We start from the raw sequence: 22758 nt of genomic DNA, 5'->3' as shown, positions 1-22758 counted from the left end.
GGAGCCACTGCAGTCTTCCACTGGGCCATTTAACCCTCTGAGGAACTTCTACGTACGTAGGTTGATGCTATCTGTAATACTCTGCAGCCCCCCTGGCTCTTACCTTTGGGCATGTTGGTGAAGGGCTCACAACAATAGACCTGCAGGCCCTTGAAGAGCTGTAAAGAAAGGAGAGAAACAGTTATAATTTTTTTGTTTGTTTGTTTTTTGGATTTGGTTTTTTTTCGAGACAGGGTTTCTGTATAGCCCTGGCTGTCCTGGAACTCACTCGGTAGACCAGGCTGGCCTCGAACTCAGAAATCCGCCTGCCTCTGCCTCCCAGAGTGTTGGGATTACAGGCATGCGCCACCACTGCTCGGCCCAGTTATAATTTTTAAGTGTGTGTGTGTGTGTGTGTGTGTGAGAGAGCGAGCAGAGAGGATACGGCACATGTATGCAGGTGTCCAAGGACTCCTGACCCTCCTGCTTCCATCTCACAAATGCTGGGAACCACCACCAGAGTATGGGTTGTTGTTTTTAAAATAAGAAATAGAGAAACTCTCCACACACAATGAAAGGGCCTTTATCCCTTGGCAGTTTGTCTTCCTTCTTAGACACAATCAGTTCAAGATTCTGAACTGATTTTATATCTTATTGAAACTTGTATTCAATTGATCTACATTCTAGAGTCATTCTTAAAAAAAAAAAAAATAGAAAGAAAGAAAGAAAAAAAAGGAAAGAAAAGACAAAAACATGTATGTCATATGTCAAGTACCAGTGGAGGCCAGAAGGAGTCAGACTTCCAGGTGCCGATGCCTCTGCGTCATCTCTCTGGCCCCTGCAGTCATTCTGTCATTCACTTCCCACCTTGTTATTAATCAGGCCCAGGCTCATGCTGGTGGCCCTTGTCAGATGAGGAAAACAAAACTAAAGACAAATGAACACACGATCCCCTCGGGTCCTTCTCTAATGGCAAAGAATTCAGAGCTCGCTGGCTGGAGTCAGAGGATTGCTCAGGCTTGGTACACCAGAGCTAAACATGAGCCCAGCCAGCAGAGCGCCGGCTATGTGCATATGCTCGCCCCCCCCCCCCAACTCATCACTCACTCACTCTCACTCACTCACTCACTCACTCACTCACTCACTCACACACTCCTAAAGGAAGATGTAATTACAGAGCTCCTCAGTGCTGTCTGAAGAACTTTCTGTGATCCTGGAGATGTCCTGGATCTGGTCTCATAAGGCAGGAGGCCACAAGTCATATGTGGTTGTCGAACATTTGAAATATGGTATGAGTGAGGAACTGTACTTCTAAACTTCCCTTTTCTTTTTAAAAAAATTAATTTTTATGTATATGAGTTTACTGTCTTCATGCACACCAGAAGAAAAGGGCATCAGATCCCAATATAGATGGCTGTGAGTCACTATGTGGGTGTTGGGAATTGACCTCAGGACCTCTCAAGACTAGCCAGTGCTCTTAACTGCTGAGCCATCTCTCTACCCTCCCCTAATTTATTATTTACCTTTATTTTATATTTATATGTCTTGGTATTTTGCCTGCATGTATGTCTATATGAGAGTGTCGGATTTGGAGTTATAGAAAGTTATGAGCTGCCATGTGAGTGCTAGGATTTGAACCTAGGTCCTCTGGAAGAGCACTCAGTGCCACTAACCACAGAGCTATCTCTCCAGTCAAAATTTTTTTTTCAAGAAAGGGTTTCTCTGTATGTATAATCCTCAAACTCAGAGATCCAAACTCTGTCTTTTGAGTGCTGAGATTAAAGGTGTGTGCTACTACCCCACCCCCAGCCTGAACTTTTAAACTTATTTTCATTTTTGAGAAAAGATCTCACTATGGTTCTGGTAGCCTGGAACTCTTTTTGTTTTTGCTTTTGTTTTTTGGAGACAGGGTTTCTCTGTATAGCCCTGGCTGTCCTGGAACTCACTCTGTAGACCAGGCTGTCCTCGAACTCAGAAATCCGCCTGCCTCTGCCTCCCAAGTGCTTTAAATTTTTTTTAAAGGTTTATTTATTTATTATATGTAAGTACACTGTAGCTGTCTTCCGACACTCCAGAAGAGAAAGTCAGATCTCCTTATGGATGGTTGTGAGCCACCATGTGGTTGCTGGGATTTGAACTCAGGGCCTTCGGAAGAGCAGTCTGTGCTCTTAACCACTGAGCCATCTCACCAGCCCAGCCTGGAACTCTTTATGTAGACATAAGTGGACTTGGAATTTAGATCCATCTGTCTGTCTCTCAAATACTGGGATTAAAGGTGTGTGCCATCACAAAGTGTTGATGAGGAGCTGTCCTGCTTGCCCACCCCACCCCTCCCCTAGACAGGCTTTCTTCCTGTAGCCCTGGCTATCCTCTAACTAGCAGAGACCTGCACCTCTGTTTCCTTCCCAGGTGGCGGGATTAAAGGTGTGCACCACTACTACCGCCTGTCAAAGGGCTTGCCTATTTAAAGGCAGAACTTCAAAGTCTAAAGCTGGTGCAGGGCAAACACGTATCACTATGTCATACTGAAAAAAAAATCATACAACTGCCTGATTCCTGAATGCACAAACCACCATATCTGCTTTGAATGCTTTGAACTGTTTTTAATGAAACTTAGAACAGCCCCAAAGTGTCTAGTAACAACTGTTACTACAAATTCAAAAAGAAAGAAAGAAAGAAAAAAAGAAAGAAAGGAAGAAAGAAAGAAAGAAAGGAAGGAAGGAAGGAAGGAAGGAAGGAAGGAAGGAAGGAAGAAAGAAAGAACTCTCATGTGTACACTGGCATGAGTTCTTTTTTTTTTTTTTTGGTTTTTTGGATTTGGTTTTTTTCGAGACAGGGTTTCTCTGTATAGCCCTGGCTGTCCTGGAACTCACTCTGTAGACCAGGCTGGCCTCAAACTCAGTGATCTGCCTGCCTCTGCCTCCCAGAGTGCTGGGATTACAGGCGTGCGCCACCACCACCGGCCTGGCATGAGTTCTTAAGGCCTTTACGCTCTTTTTCTTTTTTTTCTTTTTTGGTTTTCCAAGACAGGGTTTCTCTGTGTAGACCAGGATGGCCTTGAACCCAGAAATCCACCTGCCTCTGCCTCCCAAGTGCTGGGATTACATGTGTGTGCCACCATTGCCTAGCTTAAGCTATCATTTTAAGGGAATATAAATTTGTGCCAGTTATTAATATTTTTCTGATTTGATAATGCTAGTATCACAGACGTGCCATCAGACCTAGAGTGGATAACTCAGATATCTTTCGAGTGACTCATTTTTTTGACCATCTTTCTACCATTTTATGACATCAACACAAAGCTTGTCTAGGTCTAAAAGTCACCTAGGCACAGAGTCTGAGAGGAAGATCAGGTGCTAGAAGCACACAGATAGCTCTACTGCACCTGGCTTCATCCTACACTTCAGGCAGGATAAAGGGAGCAGCGGGCAAACCAGTTACTGTTGGAAATGACAGTTCTGGAACCTCTGCTGTTCTCCTAATCTGTACGAATAAAACGGATCCCCAACGTGCTGACAGGACCTAATGCTCAGAAATGCTAGAGATTCCCCCAGGCAGCCAGTTGGGGACAAATGCTGCCTTGAGAAGTATAAAACATCAGGACCTTCATATCCAGGCTGACACACTTAACTGATGAGAGTGTCTAGTGGTGAGATAAGAAATCTAAACTCACCTCTACAAATAGATTTCTTTGTGAAAATACTGTAGTGACATTTTAGCATCTTCTGAATGTCACTTCTTTGCCCAACCAATTTCCATCACTGCTATTCTGAATGTAAGAGAAATCCTAAGGGATTTTAAGGGAGAAGGGACCCACTGCCAAGTGCATAGGAACAAATGGTTGGTTCATAGTGAACTGTTGAGGAACAGGGAGAAGTGGAAGCAGGGTGAGCGCTGTTCTGGCATCTGGAACAGATATCTGATAGGCTCAGAGAGAAGGCGGGCTGATCCTAGGGCTCAGAACTCCAGGCTTGATTTGTGATCCTGTCCAAAGCAGTTCTCCTTAGAAAAACCACCTCTGCCTGGCGGTGGTGGCACTCCCTTTAATCCACTTGGGTGGCAGAGGCAGGTGGATTTCTGAGTTGAGACTGGCCTGGTCTACAGAGTGAGTTCCAGGACAACCAGAGCTATACAGAGAAACCCTGTCTTGAAACAAACAAACAAAAGAGAAAAAAGAAAAGAAAACAAAACAAAACAAAGAAAAAAAAAAAAAAGAAAAACCACCTCTACTGGTCTCCTCTCAAGTTTCTATGAAGGAACAGAAGGTGCTCCGTGTGGGAATGTTCTGAAACACCTGCTGGTGCACACTTGAAAAAGAAGAAAAGCAGCCTGGGAACACAAGCACTTATCCAGTAACCGAGTCAGCAGCTGGCTCAGGCCTGCCAGGCAGGTGCAAAATCTTGGGAAGACTTCTTCCTTGCAGGAAGGTGGAGTTCGGGCTGCACCATCTGCTATAACATGCTGGGGAAAGTCATTGAGTATCCTGCTCGTACTTGCAAAGTTGCTGGGATAATCTGTTTTTCTCCTGTGAGGCTGTCTACAACTTTCTAAGGCCAAGACACCTGTGAATTTAGACTTGGAGTGCAGGTGTACAGGCCCCTCCCATCACCACCCCCTTGCTAAGTGATGCTGGGGAACTTGAGCTACCCGCCCCAAACGTTCTCATGTGTAAAATATAGGTAACGGCAGCACATGCACCACAGTGTTGTAACACTGGATTATGAACCACTCTGTCACACAGGCTAGACCACCCTGCTCCCCCAGCACTCACCGTGCTGCTTAGGGAAAAGACACCATGGTGCAGGAAGCACAAAAGGCTTCGCAGGTCTCAGGTCCCAGCTCTGTCACCATCAGCTGGGATCTAAACCTCAGACTGGAACCCAAACGACAACTGCACTCTCAGCCTAATGTTCTCTTATTTATGGGGCACAAGTAATCCATTTGCCTTCTAGGGCTAGAAAAACAAAACAAAACAAAAACCTGTCTCCACTGTCCAGCCAGTGGTCTGATAAGAATCATGCCAAGTGCCTTACCAGGTAAAGACTAATCTCACCACAGCAGCTGGCTGCAGAGCCTTAGGGTAGGGTTCGGTCACATAAAGAGGGACTTCACCTTTTCCCGGGATTCTCTGGATCTCCTTGGACCTTGGTGGTTTCTTCCAGTCACAACGTCTCCTTTGACTTCAAATTCATGCTGAAACCAAACAGAAACCCCTATGGTCACTGGGTGGGTGATGACTCAACAACAAAGTAGTAAGGCACCACACTTGTGGTGTGAGTTCCAGGCTAGCTGGGGTTACATAATGAAGCCTTGTCTTATTTTTGATTTGGAGACAAGGCAGCAGAGCCTGGCTGGTCTGGGATTCAGAAATCTCCCTGACTCTGCCTCCTCCCAAGAGCTAAGATTAAAGACCTATGCACTAAACCCTGGTGAGACCCTGTTTATTTTAAAATTTTATTTTAAAAATTTATTCTTACGTTTTATTTTATGTGTATGAGTATTTTGCCTAAATGTATGTTATGCGTACCATATGCATGCACTGTATCGAAAGATGTCAGATGCCCTAGGGTTGAAAATAGCTGTGAGAATCCATGAGGCTGCTGGACTAAAACCCCGATTCCTTCCAAGAGCAGCAAGTGCACTTAACTACTACTGGCTGTTCTTCCAGAGTACCCAGGTTCAATTCCCAGCACCCACGTGGCAGCTCACAACTGTCTGTAACTCCATGTAGTTCCAGGGGATCCACCAGCTTCACACAGGCATACATGGACCAAACAGACATACAAGACCAAACAGAAGTCCAAGAAAACAACCCCCCCACACACAAAACGATGTAATCAGAGAGAGAGAGAGAGAGAGAAAGAGAGAGAGAGAGAGAGAGAGAGAGAGAGAGAGAGAGCGCACGTTCGTCGGAAGTAGAGCCAGCAAACCTACTTTAGGTATTCAGAATCACAAGTTTTGACCAAAGTAAGGAAATTATCTCATGGACTAGATGTAATGACCAGAATCTCAGTCACTAAAGTCAATTTATTACAGCAACCATTTTACCTACCTACCTACCCATCTATCTATTCAGTGTGGCACACATGGAGAAGTTAAGAGGACAGTTTGCCGAGGTTGGCTCTCTCCATCTCCATGTGGGTCCTGAGGTCTGCATTCCAATGATCAGGGCAGCAAGTACCTTCACCTAAGCCTCCCAGTGGCCCCAGAGAGAATCTTGGTTGAAATTACCAATCATCCCACTGGGACTTGACCCTCTCTCAAAGCAAAGTTTCTCTGTATAGCCCTGGCTGTCCTGGAGCTCACTTTGTAGACCAGGCTGGCCTTGAACTCAGAAATCCGCCTGCCTCTGTCTCCTAGATTGCTGGGATTACAGGCGTGCGCCACCATTGCCTGGTGGGACTTGACTTTTTAAAAAAATGCATTTTAATTTCTAATATTTGTATCTTCTCAAAACATTCACTTAGCAATTAGATTAAACTGCTAACACTGTGTGAGGATAACTGGAAGATTCTTGATCACTTAGATCAATTGTATTTTTTCATCTGAAGAAATGAGGGTTTTTTTCAGAGTTCTGTTGAGAGATTTACAGTTAGAAGTCACAGTGATAAAATGGGGCCGGTAGGATGGCTCAGTACATAAAGGTGCTTGCCATGAAGCCTGACAACCCGAGTCTACCCCAGAACCCATATAAAGGTAGGAGGTCTACAAAGTTGCCTCTGATGTACACACACACACACTCATTCACACACACTCACACTCACACACACACACACACACACACACACACCATTCTGAAGAAACTCAGATTTTTTCACAGTAACTATTTTGGGAGGTTGGAGTTTTCAGGAAGAATGGTTGGAAGCCATTGAGTGAGTGAAACTCTGAGACTGTAGAGAAGACTTGCTAAGTGTGGCTGGGGGATCAGGAACCTAGGCAGAGGGTAGCGGCCAAGGCTCTCGTTAGCAAGTTTGACAGCAAGTCTGATCTTGCTGAGTTTGATCCCAGCCTCCTTACGTTAGGAGAGAACCCATATCTAATGCCTACATGTTGTCCTCTGACCTCCACACATGCCAAGTCACACACCTTCCCCCACACTAAAAACTTAGACGAACCCCAAAATAGAGACTATCCTCATGCTCCCAAGTATTCAAGAATAAAAATGAAATTATGACTGTGGTTAATACAAAAGTCTGACCTGCCTTGGCCCTTGCGTGACCCCCCCCCCCAGCCAAGCCCCATCTCACCTCTGGTCCCTCCCTAAACTAGTTCCCGGTCTTCAACTACAATGGTCTATTTTTCTCCAAACTGACTCCTACATCCAAATCTTTATGGTTTCTATTGTTACCTATAATAACTGTTCTCTATATTTTTCAAAGACAATTCTTTCTTGTTATTTAGGCCCCAACTCAAGTCTTTTTACAAAGACTTTGCTTGGCCTCTCGTTTATTGCATATCTACCCTTCTATCGTTTCCAGAATAGGGAATTGGTCACTCTTGTTTACTGTATTATTCCTTGTAACTGACACCTAACAGGCTCCCAATAAATGGTCACTAAGTGAAATGGAAATCTGAATAGTGTATAATCAATGTTTTAAACAGATCCCCCTGATTTGTTCTGTGTGGTCTCTTGTCACCAGCTCTTGGCTGTTCTAAACTTATTCTTCCTCCTCCTACACACTTACCATATTTACCTCACATTGTAAAGCAGCATTTCTTGGAAGGAAACTAACTTATAAACAGATAATTATTAGCATATTAATCAGTTTTCCGCAGAGAGGGTGTCATGTAGCTTATGTGGCTTTGAACACATATAATTTCAGGATGAATGAACTTCTCACCCTGCTGCTCCTACCGTCTCAGTGCCTAGACGACAAGCTTGTAGAACACATATTTGTGAGGCGCTACAGCTCAAACCCAGGGCATCAAAGACAAGCACAACCAAGCCCCATCCCTACCCTACGTCTTCTTTAACGAAGATGGTGAACAGCAAGATTCCTACAAAGGTGTACAAAGGAGTCAGGAGGAGTCTAGCATGGTGGACCATACCAATAATCTTATAATTCAAGCACTTGGGAGACAGAGAAAGGAGAAACAGGAGTTCTAAGCCATTCTGAGATACATGAGAAACAACAACCACCACCTCAACCACAACCATCACCAACACAACCACTACAACAACCACAATTATCATATTATTTTGGAGCCTGTTTCTGACTAAAAAAAAAAAAAAAAAAAAAGCCAGGCTCTTAAGCCAGGTGGTGGTAGTGCAAGCCATTAATCCCAGCACTCAGGAAGCAGAGGCAAGCAGATCTCTCTGAACTTGAGGCCAGCCTGGTCTCAGGAGCAAGTTCCTGAACAGCCAGGGCTACACAGAGAAGCTCTTATCATGTGCCAGGGTCATCATCTGGCTCTGAAGGTGGTCCATTATTTTTTCCTATGACTTTTTAATCTGTAAAGCTCTTTCTTTCTCCAAAGAAAAGACCTTCTTTTGAAACCTAGAATGAATGAGAACATGACATCCCCTGGCCTGTTCTGCATCCCTCTTGACATCCCCGGTGTTGAGGAAAAGATGTGTACCAAAGGAAGAAAGCTGACCTACACCCTGGCCCTAACACCCCTCTGAGGTGTCCTGGCTTAGTTCTTATCAGGTACCTACCACATTCAGAAGTTTTCTTTCTTGGATAGACTGGATCACCCCTGAAGAGAATACAGAAAAGGTACGTCACTGAGAACAAAACAACATGTTTCTCTTGTGGAGGTGGGAAGCTCAGAGATTCTCCTGTGACAGAGGTCTCCTTCTGGAGACAGCTGATACTTAAACGTTATAAAAGCACTGCTGTCCATGGAGTCCCACTATTGAACATATGTTCATATGCTAACAGTGCTAACAGAAGACCAGGTTCTATTAGTTATAAAAGAAATCACGGGCTGGAGAGTTGGCTCAGCTGGTAAGAGCACCGACTGCTCTTCCAGAGGTCATGAGTTCAAATCCCAGCATCCACATGGTGGCTCACAACCATCCGTAAAGAGATCTGACACCCTCTAATGGCGGCTGAAGACAGCTACAGTGTACTTACATATAATAAATAAATAAATAAATAAAAAAAAAAAAAAAGAAATCACTTCCTCAGCAATGCCAGCAGATCTGAACAAAGCAACAAGCACCTGAAGACAAAGCTAGTTTTACGTTACCATTAGCGACAGACCCTTTGGTGGTTCAGACTTGGCATGAACAGAAACCTCAGGTTTAGGTTAGGTGTATAATGCAGCTCTGAGGTGCTAAAGGGAGCAGCAGAGACAAGCCCCACCCCGCCCCAGACACACATACTCACACGAATAGCTAACTATCCACTTTCCTCCTGCAATGCCCAGAAAATATTTCAGTGTCCGTTCACACACAAACTCAGCGTCTGCAAAAAATGAGAAACACCCAAAGGCTGAGGAAGACAGAAGCAAGAGGCACTGCCCTGAAAAGCTGGAGCCTCAGCTCTAGCTCGGGATCAGTCTGGGATTCACCTCTGATGACAGCTGGAAGCTTGGAAGAGGCAGATGCCATGTTAAGACCAGAGGATTGCTGGCATCAGCCTCGAGATGCCAGGTTAGCTAAGGAGTTCTATCCTGTGTTAATTATCCACGTTGTAGTGCTGATTGATATTGACAGAGATCTATTTTACTAGAGAGCAATATGTGAAACAAGAAAATAGTGTTGAAGTCCAACATTTGAAAAAAAAAAAATCTCAAATCAGAAATGTCAACATGACAGAAGTTCACCCAGGCAATTTCTACCCAGGGGACCCTTAACCGCCCATATTCCAGAGAGGGACAGAAAATAGTCTTGTCACAGCTATTCTTTATTTATTTATTTATTTTTGGTATTTCAATAAGCAGTGGCTGAAGAATCTGTTTATTGCCTAGTGTTTCAAAGGCTCCTTTGAAGAACTAAGCAAACAGAAAAAAAAAATTTAAATTGGAGAAAAGTATTCAACTGAATCCCAAACACAGCAGGCCATCTGCAAGTAGTAGAAGTGGCCATTCTGCCTCACAGAATTCCTCATAATTTTTTGAAGCCTTTTGTTTAAATGCTATAAAAGCTGATTTTAGTTCACAAGCAACAAATGTTGTATTCCTTTTGAGTTTAAAGAGTTACTTTAGGTTTCATTTGTATTTTAAAGCTCCCCTTTCAGCCTTTATCACATTTCATCCAAACTTGCTGCTTAAAATATATTAAAATTCAATGACATCCCCCTCTCAGGTAGTACTTAGTTTGCCATGGCTTATCCGGGCACCTGTTGTAATGAGCACTGCCTGGTATGATCCACTGAAGAAGGAACCTAGATTTTAGCATTCTTAAGGCAAAGAGGCAAAGAGCACTGGGCCTTTGGAAAAGCCTAGAGCCCTATGGGCAAAGATATCCCAGAATGGGCAAGAGTACATCAGAAAACCAAATCTGTTAGCAAGGTTTTAGAGTGTAGCCATAATTTATAACTCCCACATCCCCAGGAACATTTTTTTTTTAAATTTCTGAAACCTGGCACAATTTTTCAGATGCTTAAGGATGGATATCTTGGCCCTTCAGCCTCATTCCTTTACTCTCTGCCAAACATCAGATTTACTAAAAATCAATTGTTTTAGCAGGGCAGTGGTGGCACACACCTGTAATCCCAGCACTCGGGGAGGCAGAGGCAGGTGGATTTCTGAGTTTGAGGCCAGTCTGGTCTACAGAGTGAGTTCCAGGACAGCCAGGGCTATACAGAGAAACCCTGTCTCAAAAAAAAACCAAATCCAAAAAAAAAAAACCAAAAAAAAAAAAAACCAAAAACAAAAAAACCAACCAAAAAACAAAAATTGTTTTTTATTTACTTCATGTATGTAAGTTTTGCTTGCATGTATGTCTACATATCACATGCATGCCTAAAGTCATGGGCACACTGATTCCCCTGGAACTAGAGTTCTGGATGGCTGTAAGCTCCCAGGTGGGTGCTACGGATCAAACTTGGGTCCTCTGCAAGGACAAGTGCTCTTAACCACTGCGCCACTGCTCCAGCCCTCGAACTGTAGTGAGTTTCTTTCTCCATCTATCCCTTGATGCCCTCTAAGTTTGTTAGTTGCCATTATGAAAAGCACTGTGCTCAGCTCAAAGGATATCACCCAGAAGATTCATCAAAGGCTGGATCCATACTTCACTTGATACACATTATCAGGCTTGTATTAGTGTGGGGCAACTTCAAATAAGCTTTCAGCAGCCTCAAATGTCTCCTGTTTATTCAGATTTCAGTCAGTGACGACTCCCAGAGCTATCTTATGCAAGCACAATTAGACTAGGAGGAGAAAGCACACAGTGAGGTGCTCACGCTCCCCTTCCTATGCTCAGGTTGTAGGACTTACTCAATCGCACTCAGCCAGAGGCCACATGTAGCGAGCTCTCCAGAGGTTGAGAGAAGACTTCCTTCTTCTCTGCCTCTCTTGATCCTCCGTGATTTGGTCTGTTCTATGCACACTGAGCTCTAAGCAGGTAGACAGAAGTGAGTGGCTCAGCACTTTGCCTGGCCACTACCCAAATTTGAACGCAAATAAGAAGCTCAAGCAAAATGGCTACGTTTCTAATGCAATGAATGACTATCAGGAGACCCCATCCACGGCTTGCTTAAACAAAGACAGGCTCATTACTCTGGAATGCTAGGCCCAAAAGTATTTTCAGTAAATTTGCACAGATATTGAGACATCTTCAGGTGTCACGACCCACAGGTTGAGAATCCCTGATCTAGGACCCTGGGCATGTCAACTAAGTGGTGCTCTTCCACCAAGCTTCATTTGCAAACCCTGAGGGCAATTTTACACAGCGTGCTTCACAAGCCTACATCCTGGCAATGAACGATCACATGAAATGTGGAATCCTCCATTTCTGATGTCTAGTCTATATTCAAGTAGTTGAGGAATTTGAACTTTTGGGTTAGAGATGCTTAGCTTGATTGACATTGCTCTTCATGTGGCTTATGATGCAAATACAACATAATCTGTAAAAGTCTGTAGTTACCTGTTTTTATAATTACATGCGTAGTCTCCTCAGTGATTGCATCAGTTAAAGTGAGATGGTATTTTTCAGCAAACTTTTGCACAATCATCTGAAACAAAAATCAAACATTACATGGCAAACATTGTGGAGTCACTGTGATCACCCCACCCTGGCTTTTAAGCATATAATATGGCTGAAGTCTCAAAATTGACAATTTAATAATAACAATGTATAAATCATCCAGGCATGGCACTTAGAAGTCAGGCAGGCAGATCCATGAATTCAAGGCCATTCTAGCCTACATACTGGGTTCTAGTCCAGCCAGGACTACATAGTGAAATCTTATCTCACACAAGTAAACAATGCCCCACCTTCAAACAAACAAAAACCCCAAAACCATGTATAAATCAGAGAAACATTCTAATGTAGTCTATGTAGTACTAGAAGCCATGGAATTATAACCAAAGCTCATATAGCTTGATTCTCGTGAGTTTCTTTACAGAATGACAGTCACTATCTTATAATAAATTTATATAAGTCTACATCTCAAACTGAGTTGTAACCAGCCTTATATAGAAAGTTCTGCTGTAGATAATATGTAGCTTAAAGTTAAGATTCTACTCTGATAGTTAGAGTACTCAAGCAAAGGCATTTGTAGATTCAGTACAAAAAATATCAATTTTCTCTTAAGAAAAAAATACTAGAAGAGACACATTCTTCCCAAAAGAAATCTAGAGTCCCTTAGTTATTATCTATCAAGCAAATAAAAATCAATAGACAGCAAAAGAAATTAACCATATCCATTATGGGCACAGTTGATGTAACTGGTAGCTACTGTTTGGTAAATAAGGTTGTTTACCAAAAAGCTTCATTTCCTGGCCGTCACCACCCACGCCAATATTTATGTGCCCTTAGTGCTGCAGTGGAAGGCAGCCGTGCTGCCTCACTCCACTGCCACCAAGCACAGGGAAATAGCAGGCTGGCGGGACTAACGCCACCTTCCTCCAACTTCTGCTGTTGCCCTCTGCCAGTGTCATTAGCAATTCTGAACTGGTTAATTGCTGAAATCCAGGCTTTAAAACAGTGTTCAGTTAGACAGGCAACTGCTGAAAAGATCATCGTAATATGGGCTTCAGAATTAATCATGTGTAATACAGTCAGTGGCTTTCATCATGAATTTAACACACTTCAGCAAGTCTGAATAGAGCTCAAAGTTTTCCTCTTTGCTTGTTTAAAGAAAACATGTACCCGAGCACTTGTAGTTTAATCTGCAGCTCAGAACTGCCCCAGGCAAAAATGATTAGACCACTCTAGCTATCTCTAAAAAGCTCAAAAAACAAAGGAATAAGGTAATAAAAAATTTCAATGAATAAATGGGAATTCTAGGTGTGTATGGAAGTCTATCAGGAGCTATTTAAACAAGTACAGGTAAGAATTTTTAGAGCAAACTGCAGCCTGAGCACGGGACTGTGAAGTGACAACATCAAGTTATCATCCAGTACGTATACACTGCACCTCCAGGGCAGACAAAGCTTGCCTTGCCTTTTCAGCCATTGAGAATATGCTGAGTCACTCACTACCTGTAGAGCCGTTAGGATGGGGGAAAGGAGCCCCACCAATGAAGGCTCTATTAAGCAAGAGTTTATTGCTTAATACTGCCTCTCAGTGTGTAATAAATGGCATCTACTATTAAATCCAATTGATGGTCTGACATGTTATTAAATATTACTGTAACAGTTAATTATAAGAGAAATAAATTTCCCAGAATTGTTGAAATCTATAAGCAGCTTAAAGAGAAACATGGGTTCAGTGGGCTTAATGTTTTTTAGTGAGTATGAAACAATTCCCATTTCTGGCCCAAGGGCCTCTGGAGGTGCCCAAATCCTAATAAGCACGGGAGTAAGTACTGCAGGGCAGAAAGGAGAGACAGGCTATTCCCAGATAAAGACAAGCTCTGGAGACATGCCGCTGTCTGGCAGTGCCGCGGACCCAGCTTACACTGGGTCAGTCGTGTGGACAAGTTTGCTTGATGTGAACTGAGGGGGAAAAGAACGCCTTCTAAAGAGAGCCGCTCCATCCAGTTACCCAGTTACTTGTTTTTGTTTGTTTTGTTTGATAAAAAGGAAATTCCAATACAATTCAAAATCTCTATCATACCTCACAAGGCGCCTAGTATTCACCAAGTATTTCTTCAAATAACTTTCTTCCTACAGGTTATCAATTGCCACTACTTATACTAATATCTGGCAGTCTAAGTCAAGCCACAGTTAGAGCTACAGAGGTACACTCACTACTTCTTTGGGGGTCAAGCCTGACACCACCATGGAGATTTCTTTGTCCACTCTGCTTTTTGAAGACGTCAATGCCGGCCTTGTAGCACCAGAGGCTGGACTCCTGAAAGACTCAGCAACTTGACCGTGGAATATTTTCAGTGCAGAGGCTGAAGCTGGTGTGGTGCAAACGTGGGCTGGCTCTTTAGGGGACTCGGATTCGGGGTCTCTACTAGAGAAAAGGCTGATTCCAGATTCCAGGTATGGGGACCCGTCTGCAAGGAAGACAAATTTAACATAAGTGACAATAAACGTTGAATTCAAGGTTCTAGTTTTTATGAAGAAAAAGACCCATTAAGAGTACTGACTGCTCTTCCAGAGGTCCTGAGTTCAAATCCCAGCAACCACATGGTGGTTCAAAACTATGTGTAATGGGGATCTGATGCCCTCTTCTGGCATGTCTCAAGACAGCGACAGTATAACCCACAAATATGAAATAAATAAATGAATAAATAAATAAATAAATAGAATAGAATATGGCATTATATGCAAAAAACCTTAACATGAGGCTGAAAAGATGGCTGCTCTTCCAGAAGATCCAGGTTCAGTTCCCAATACCCACATGGTAGTTCAAAACTGCCGCTAACTCTAGTTCCAGGGTATCCAACACCTTCTTCTGACCTCTATAAGTACCATGCATGTATGTGGTATACAAACATACATGTAGGTAAAATATCCATACACATAAGTTTAAGGCCCGCCTGGTCTACAGAGTGAGTTCCAGGACAACCAGGGCTACATAGGGAAACCCTGTGTTGAAAAACCATAAATAAATAAATATCTTTAAGAAAAAAAAAGTGAGGAAGATAGGATGTATGCTGCAACTGTTTACAATAGTATACTTTTAGAAATGTCTTTAATGCCCAATGGATTGAGTAAATTAGAATACATCTATTCTAACAAAGTAGTCTTCATCCATCATAATTTTCTTTCAACATTTACTTATTTTTGCATGTGGTGTTCAAAGGCAACTTGCTCAGAGATCTTTCTGGCCCAGCCATTAGATTTTACACTCTCAAAATAAATGGAGAGACACAAAAATGCTCCTAACATGTTAAAGATAACTTTTAAGGGTTGGCGCTCTCCTTGTACCCTGTGAGTACCAGAGATTAAAATCACAAGTCATCAGACTTAGTGACAAGTGTTCTTATATGATAAGCCATCTTGTCAGTCCAGAAATATTTACTGTAGTCAGGCCTGGTGGCACAGGCCTATAACCCCAGCTACTCAAGGCTGATGCAGGAGAATCACAAGTTCAAGGCTTACCTGGGCTACATAGCAAGTTTAAAACTATCTTTTTTTTATTTTAATTGATTAGTAGAAATAGTGTCTGTACACTGGCTCTGATGAAACTGGCCTTGAACTGTGGGTGAAGCAATCGTCCTGCACCAGCTACTCAAGTAACTGAGACCACAGACACGACATACCACTATATCACATTTATAACTATATTTAAAAAATAAATCTCTGAGTCAAATATATAAAGAAATAGCAATAATTATTATTACTACTACTATTATTTTGGTAGAGAGTCTCATTATGTAGCCCTGGCTGCCCTGGCACTCACTATGTAGACCAGGCTGGCCTCAAATTCAGAGATCCACCTGTCTCTGCTAATCAGGTACTGGGACTAACAGGCATGTATGACCACACCCAGCCAAAACAGCAATATTTTATTATTAATAACTGGACAGGAGTAGAGGTAATTTTAAATACTTTTATCTACTATATTGTCTAATTTGGGGGCAGTCAATATACAAGAAGGAAAAGGTTGAAATCATAAATAAACCATTATATTTTTCATTTAATCAACTGGTACTAAGCATATTAAGATCAGTAGATACATTTTAAAACATTTTAGAAAATGTCACTGATCAAAAATTAAGGTAGGAGAATTAAAAAAAAAAAAAGGTGGGTGGGAGGGATCAGCAGCTAAGAGCACTGGCTGTGGTCACAGCAGCTTGGAATCCCCATCACCCTCTTCTGGCCTCAACAGGCACCGGGTACACATGCAATTAATTGCACAGACATCCATGCGAGCAAAACACCCATCTACATAGCATAAAAGTGAATACATCTTCAACAAAGAGTAAGCTAGGTTAAGAATGCAGCCAAATGCTACATCTGATACCAAGCAGCTTTTTATGCTAATGTATTTTTGATCAGTAATTAAAACCTTTCTTTACTAAAGCTCTGATTTACAAGTAATAAACTATATCATTTACCAAGTGATTTATGAAACATAAAAGATAGTCATTTATATTTATTAAAAATAGCTCACTTTGGGATGTGACATATTTTCCAGCAAAGGACAGGCCTCTAACTTTATTCTGGGTCTTAAGATTCTAACAGATGAAGTGAAACATTTCAACGACCAGAGTCTACCATAATCGAAACTATTGGTAATCTACCAGAGACAGATTTACAACTCAGACTGCAACTCCAGTTATTTTTCAAAGGTGCACTTACTGTACTATAACGAACATTCACCATCAGCCCGTGCATTTGAAAGCTTACCAGAACAGCACACAGTGAGACAAGTTAAAAAAGATGAAGCATTACCTAGATCTTGCCTTGGCACGCAGGACCCCCCTGTCAAGTTGTGTGGTTCACAGGACGTCTCTGATTCAACAGGCTGAAGGAGCTCCTCTTGAGAGGGGGGGTCTCTGGTTTGAATACCCCTAGAGCGCCCCTGTGCAGAGCGCCTACTGCCTGACAATGGAGATTTAAAAGGAGAAGGCCTGGAAAGATGAATGAAAGAAGAAAATCTTTACTTACCACCCTTTTCTTCTTCCTTTCTACCCATCCTCTACTTTAGTTTCCTCCTGCTTATATGCATAAATGAATATACTTATCTGTGTTTATTTTTCCTTGGAATGAAAATATAGGATAGATACAAATATCAGGAAACTATTCTTGTTTTTGGTTAGGGAAAAGTTCAACAACTTCTCACTAAAATCAATAGCAATACAAAAAGAAAGAAAGAAAGAAAGAAAGAAAGAAAGAAAGAAAGAAAGAAAGAAAGAAAGAAAGAAAGAAAGAAGAGAAAACCATCATTACCAATTTACAAAGACCTAATAATCATGACTCCTCAGCAGCCAACGCATGACTAAAACATCTGACTGTCAGAGAAATAAGGGATGACAGGGTGGGGTTGGGGGGGGGTGACTGGATTCATACTGCCTAAGATGCTGCCACTGCTGACATATGACACCCCCCTTCAGGGCCGATCTGAGGCCCCGAGGCTGATGTCGGAGCTGTCGAAAAGCATGTCTCCATTTTTTTCTTTTGCCAAATACCCACTCTTGCTAATACAGATTCCATAAACTATTCCCCTTGAGTCCAAATGCATGTGAGGCCTCTTATGGAGATAGAAAACTGAGCTATGCTGACACCTCTATACTTCATTTCTACCTAATGTTGGAAGAATTTAGAGTATCACCTTTATTCCTTGCCCTTTCAATGTCCAAAGTCATTGTAAAAACAAGAGTCTGGCCTGGAGAAATGGCTCAGCAGTTAACAGCACCTTTTCTTCTTGGAGAAGACCTGGGTTCAAGTCCCAGCGAACACATGGTGGTTTACAACTCTCAACATTCCGGCTCTGGGATGCACGTGACACAGACATACATTTGAGCAAACCACTCACACACAAAAAGAAAATAAAAGCCAGGAGGAGCAGCATATGACTCAAAGTCTACCTCCCAAGGTAGAAGCTGAAGACCAGGAGTTCAAGGTCATTCTTGGCTACATGGTAAGTTGAAAGCCAGCCTGTGCTACCTGAGATTCTGTCTCCAAATACATACACAAACAAATATAATTAAAAACAATAAAAACAAAAGTTAACTCTTAGGGGTAAGCACATATCTCACTGGTACTTGCCCAGCATATAGGAAGACCTGCACTTGATCCCCACTATTGCATCCATTAAAAACTAATAATATGGGGTTGGAGATTTAGCTCAGTGGTAGAGCGTGCCACAGCTTTAAAACAAAGCTTTTAAAACACAGCTTTAGCGCCCAAGGAAGCGGACAATTTTTTGGGGGGTGGGTCACAATCACAATGACAGTACCTTAACCTTAACAAGAGCTCTTCTGCTGCTTGGAGTGGTGAAGACTTGTCCTGATAGGTCTTAAGTAGTTCTGACAATAAAAGCAGGCTGTGGTGGTGCATGCCCCTGATTTCCAAACGCAGAACCCTAACTTGACAGTCTTTTTTTTTTTTTCTGCATAGATTTTAGCAATGGTGATTTAAATATATATCCTGGAACAATATTCTGAATATTTACCAGAGTAAAGTAACAGATGCACTTCTAGGAAAGCAAAAATTTCAATTGGGCTAAGGCGTGCCTGGAGACTAGCGCCAGCCAGCAGGCTTCGGCTGTAGTTCAGCTACAGTACATTCTAACCTCTAAACGACAAAGTCGGATCTGAGCGCTTATTCTCCCGGTTGTAGCTTAGGCTTGTACATACCCAACAAAGCCTATATCCAAATCAGCAAAGGAATGTGACCTAGGGTCATTACGGGTCTGAAATTGTTCATCTAGGATACTGAAGGCTGAAGAAGGACTACTCCAAGTTTGAGGTCAGGTTGGCCTAAAAAGTTCCAGACCATCTAGGATGACCCTGTCTCCAACCAACCAACCAACCAACCAACCAACCAACCAACCAACCAACCAACATAAACCTAAACAAAACAGAAACAAAAAATAAACTGAGGAAGGACGGGAAAAACATTATGTGTATAAAGGAACAGGTAGAAGGCACAAACTGACTCTGAGAATCCATTTTTGAGGCAGGATCTCTTTCGAGTTAACCAGTTTGGATAAACTGGCTGGCCAAAAGCACTAAAGAGCTTCTGTCTTTGTGTCCCCAGAGCTGCCATTCCAGGTTTGTGTTACTGCTTTTGGCATTTTTTAATATGGGGGTAGTTGCCTATTGTGGCTGCATATGGACATGTGCACATGCGTGCTTGGTTGGGTTGTGTGTGGAGGCTAGAGGAAGTCCACCCATTGGGATTCTATATAGCTATATACCCATCTACCCATCTCACTGAATCTAGAGCTTACTGCAAGCAGGATCTGCCTGTCTCAGCCCCTGCCCCAGGAACCCCAGCACAGAGTTACAGATATGCAGCTACTGATAACTTTTAGATGGTTTCAAGGGATCTGAACTCAGGTCCTCATGTTTGCATAGAAATCACATGTGATTTCTATGCAAATCACTGTGATTACAGCTCAGGGATGTAATGTAAGGAAGGTTAACAGGAGTTCAGTGTAACAAAATGTCACTCGGATGCCACAGACTGAAATATCGTCTCTTACCTTTCCATCCCTGACTCATTATCTCCACTGGTGGGACCATCCAGATGTTGTGGCTGGAATTTGTCATCACAAGTGCGCTTCAGATTCTGGCTTACAGGATTCTCATTAATGTTCTTTGAAGTTGAAATTGCTTTAAATGGAATGAAAAAAATCTATTTTACTTATTTGTTCTGATGGTCTTAATTTAGGTGAGGATATTGATTTTTTTAAAAGCAGCAATCTACGACGAGCAAACTAGTCCTTCTTTTTCTGTGTAACACGACTGTCATCATTTCAGCATTTTACCAGCGTGTGCCAGCACGGATGGCAATGGAAGGATACACAGCCAAGGGTCACACTGAACTCCTGATCTCCTGCCGCCACCTCTCAAGGGCAGAATCCCAGCTATGGGCGATCACACCTGATTCTATGTACCAGATTACCAAATGCTTGACTTCACGGTTGGCCAGGCACTCTACCAACTCAAGTACACCCCATGCCCTAAAGCTGGCATTTAAACAAATGTATTAGACTGAATTTTACTGAAAGGAATAGTTCAGCAAAGGATAGCACCAGGCAGTACAAAATAATAAGAAAACAAAACTATATAATGTATTCTTATCTCGGAAGCAAACTGACCTGTGTTAAAATCTCTGCTACAAGGAAAGCAAAAGCACTTGAAGCACAGGGCACATGATGGCACAGGGCACACAAGGGATGGCACAGGCCCACTGGGGCTCTAATGGGAAGGGGTGGGGTGGAGGGGGTAGGGTGGAAGGGTTGGGTAGGGGTGCAAGGAAGAGTCAGATGAGATGACATTTGCCTTATACTTTCAATTACTGGGAAGACACACACACACACACACACACACACACACACACACACACACCCCTACTTCATGGTACTGGATAAGGAATCTAGGGTAATAGGAAATAATAATGAAAGGTACAGGAAGGGGAAAATCCTAATTGACCCAAGGTAAGGCTCTGGCATGTCCCTTTGAGAAAATGGCTTAAAGGAAGAAATAAACTCACTCTGTAGACCAGGCTGGCATGGAACTCACAGAGATCCACTTGCCTCTGCCTCCCAAGGGCTGGGGATTAAAGAAGAATGTGCTATTATGCACAGTAGAAGAAATCTAGGTGTGCCAGTATATACCTTTAATTTAGTAGGCACAGGCAGGGGAATCTCTGTGAGTTCCAGGCCAGAAAAAGCTATACTATGAGACCCTATCTCAAAAACAAACAAGCAGTCTGGAGAGATGGCTCAGAGGTCTGCTCTTCCAGGGGTCCTGAGCTCAATCCCCAGCAACCACAGCTTCAAAACCATCTATAATGGGATCTGGTGCCCTCTTCTGGTCTGTAGGAGTACATGCTGTATGCATAATAAATAAATCTTTTAAAACAAACAAGCAAGCAAACAAACAAACAAGGGCATGTGAGTATGGAGTTGAAGGTCAGCCTGGTTTCCAGAGGGAGTCCTAGGACAGTCTAGAGAGAGTCTGTCCACAAAAAAAAAAGAAAGTGGGAGGTATCATATATAGTAGCGTATTTAAGCATCAAAAACAGTCCAAAATGAGGTTACGAGGACTTGTTGCTCTTCAGAGGACTTGCATTTGGTTCCCAGAACCATATGGTGTTCATGTAGTGTCTTACAGCCTTGTAACTTCTGTTCCAGGGCCCTCTTCTGGCCTCTGTAGACACCAGTTGCTCAAAAGTACACATATATACAAGCAGACAACAAAAATATTTAAAAATTTAAATATTTACATTAAATTATTATTATTATTATTATTATTTTGGTTTTTTCGAGACAGGGTTTCTCTGTATTGCCCTGGCCGTCCTGGAACCCACTCTGTAGACCAGGCTGGCCTTGAACTCAGAAATCCACCTACCTCTGCCTCCCAGAGTCCTGGGATTACAGGCATGCACCAACACCGCCTGGCTAAATTAAATATCTTTTATCCATTAAAAAGACTCAGTGAAGCAGTATAGAGCAAAATCAGAACAGGGAAGTGGGAAGGGTTGGGTGGGAAAACAGGGGGAGGGAAGGGGACTGATGGGACTTTCGGGGAGTGGGGGTCCAGAAAAGGGGAAATCATTTGAAATGTAAATAAATATATCAATAAATTAAAAAAAAAAAAAAAGACTAGCGGTCAGGCTTGGTGTCAGACACGCAGGTCCAGAGTGAGTTCCATGTCAGTTAGGATAACACAGAAAAGTCCTGCTATTAAGAGAAAACAAGAGGCTAGAGAGATGGTTCAGAGGTTAAGAGCACTGAATGTTCTTCCAGAGAGGTTCTGAGTTCAATTTCCAGCACCCCACATGGTGGCTCAAAACCATCTGTAATGGGATCCGATGCCCTCTGCCAGTGTGTCTGAAAATAGTCTCTCTCTCTCTCTCTCTCTCTCTCTCTCTCTCTCTCACACACACACACACACACACACACACACACACACACACACAGAGCAGGTTACATAAACTGTTTATTCCAATTAATCCCAACTCATTCAGAATTCACAGGGGAGGATCCTTGAAAAATTGAACAAGTATTTCTAGGAAATACTACAAAAGCTCAAATGTATCTGAAAATTACTTTTACCACAACGAGCCATGATCTCATAAATGCTAACATTTGCTTTCCGAATGACAGGGAATAAATAATATGTGTGTCTGATGTGATAGAACCAAATCTTTAGAGGAAGTTAATTTATAACATGTGTGTACAAATTTCTGCCCAAATATTTCTGCACCTTAGCCAAACACAAAGACCTATGCAGAAGAGCCGGGCATTGAGGTTAAGACCTCAGGGAAGGGCTTTTTATCATCTTTAAGACCACGTGCTGAAGAGACGCTCAGTGATCAAAGTGCTTGCTCAGATGTGCACAGCATATTGTATGTAACGTGTATGAACACAATTCACACACACATTAGTCTTTGCAGGACAGTTATCTTCTGGAATAGGACTAACAGTCAGTTGTGAGCTGCCACGTGAGTGCTGGGAATTGAACCTGGGTCTTCTGGAAGAACAGCACGTGCTCTTAACTGCTGAGCCATCTCTCTGGCCCCTCCATGGCTCTCTGATTTTACTCACTGAAGTAGGGTCTCTCAATTGACCCATCATCTGTTGGTTGG

The 22758-nt window shown here is 42.6% G+C and overlaps 1 protein-coding gene across 5 annotated transcripts in view; it reads right to left on the bottom strand.

The window, feature by feature from the left end:
* The window catches only part of Brca1 (BRCA1 DNA repair associated), a 61947-nt gene that overhangs the window by 4687 nt on the left and 34502 nt on the right, over positions 1 to 22758 (bottom strand). For all 5 annotated transcript variants that reach the window (XM_052194670.1, XM_052194674.1, XM_052194672.1 and 2 more), the window contains exons 13-20: positions 19646 to 19775; positions 16888 to 17066; positions 14287 to 14540; positions 12017 to 12104; positions 9315 to 9392; positions 8639 to 8679; positions 5092 to 5172; positions 104 to 158 (exon numbers count right to left, since the gene is read on the bottom strand). In XM_052194670.1, the coding sequence (XP_052050630.1) occupies positions 104 to 158; positions 5092 to 5172; positions 8639 to 8679; positions 9315 to 9392; positions 12017 to 12104; positions 14287 to 14540; positions 16888 to 17066; positions 19646 to 19775 (906 nt within the window). The remainder of the gene's footprint in view (positions 1 to 103; positions 159 to 5091; positions 5173 to 8638; positions 8680 to 9314; positions 9393 to 12016; positions 12105 to 14286; positions 14541 to 16887; positions 17067 to 19645; positions 19776 to 22758) is intronic.

The sequence above is a fragment of the Apodemus sylvaticus genome, chromosome 10 (assembly GCF_947179515.1).
Source record: "Apodemus sylvaticus chromosome 10, mApoSyl1.1, whole genome shotgun sequence".
NCBI classification, from domain to species: Eukaryota; Metazoa; Chordata; class Mammalia; order Rodentia; family Muridae; genus Apodemus; species Apodemus sylvaticus.
This window is presented reverse-complemented; position numbering and strand designations above follow the sequence as displayed.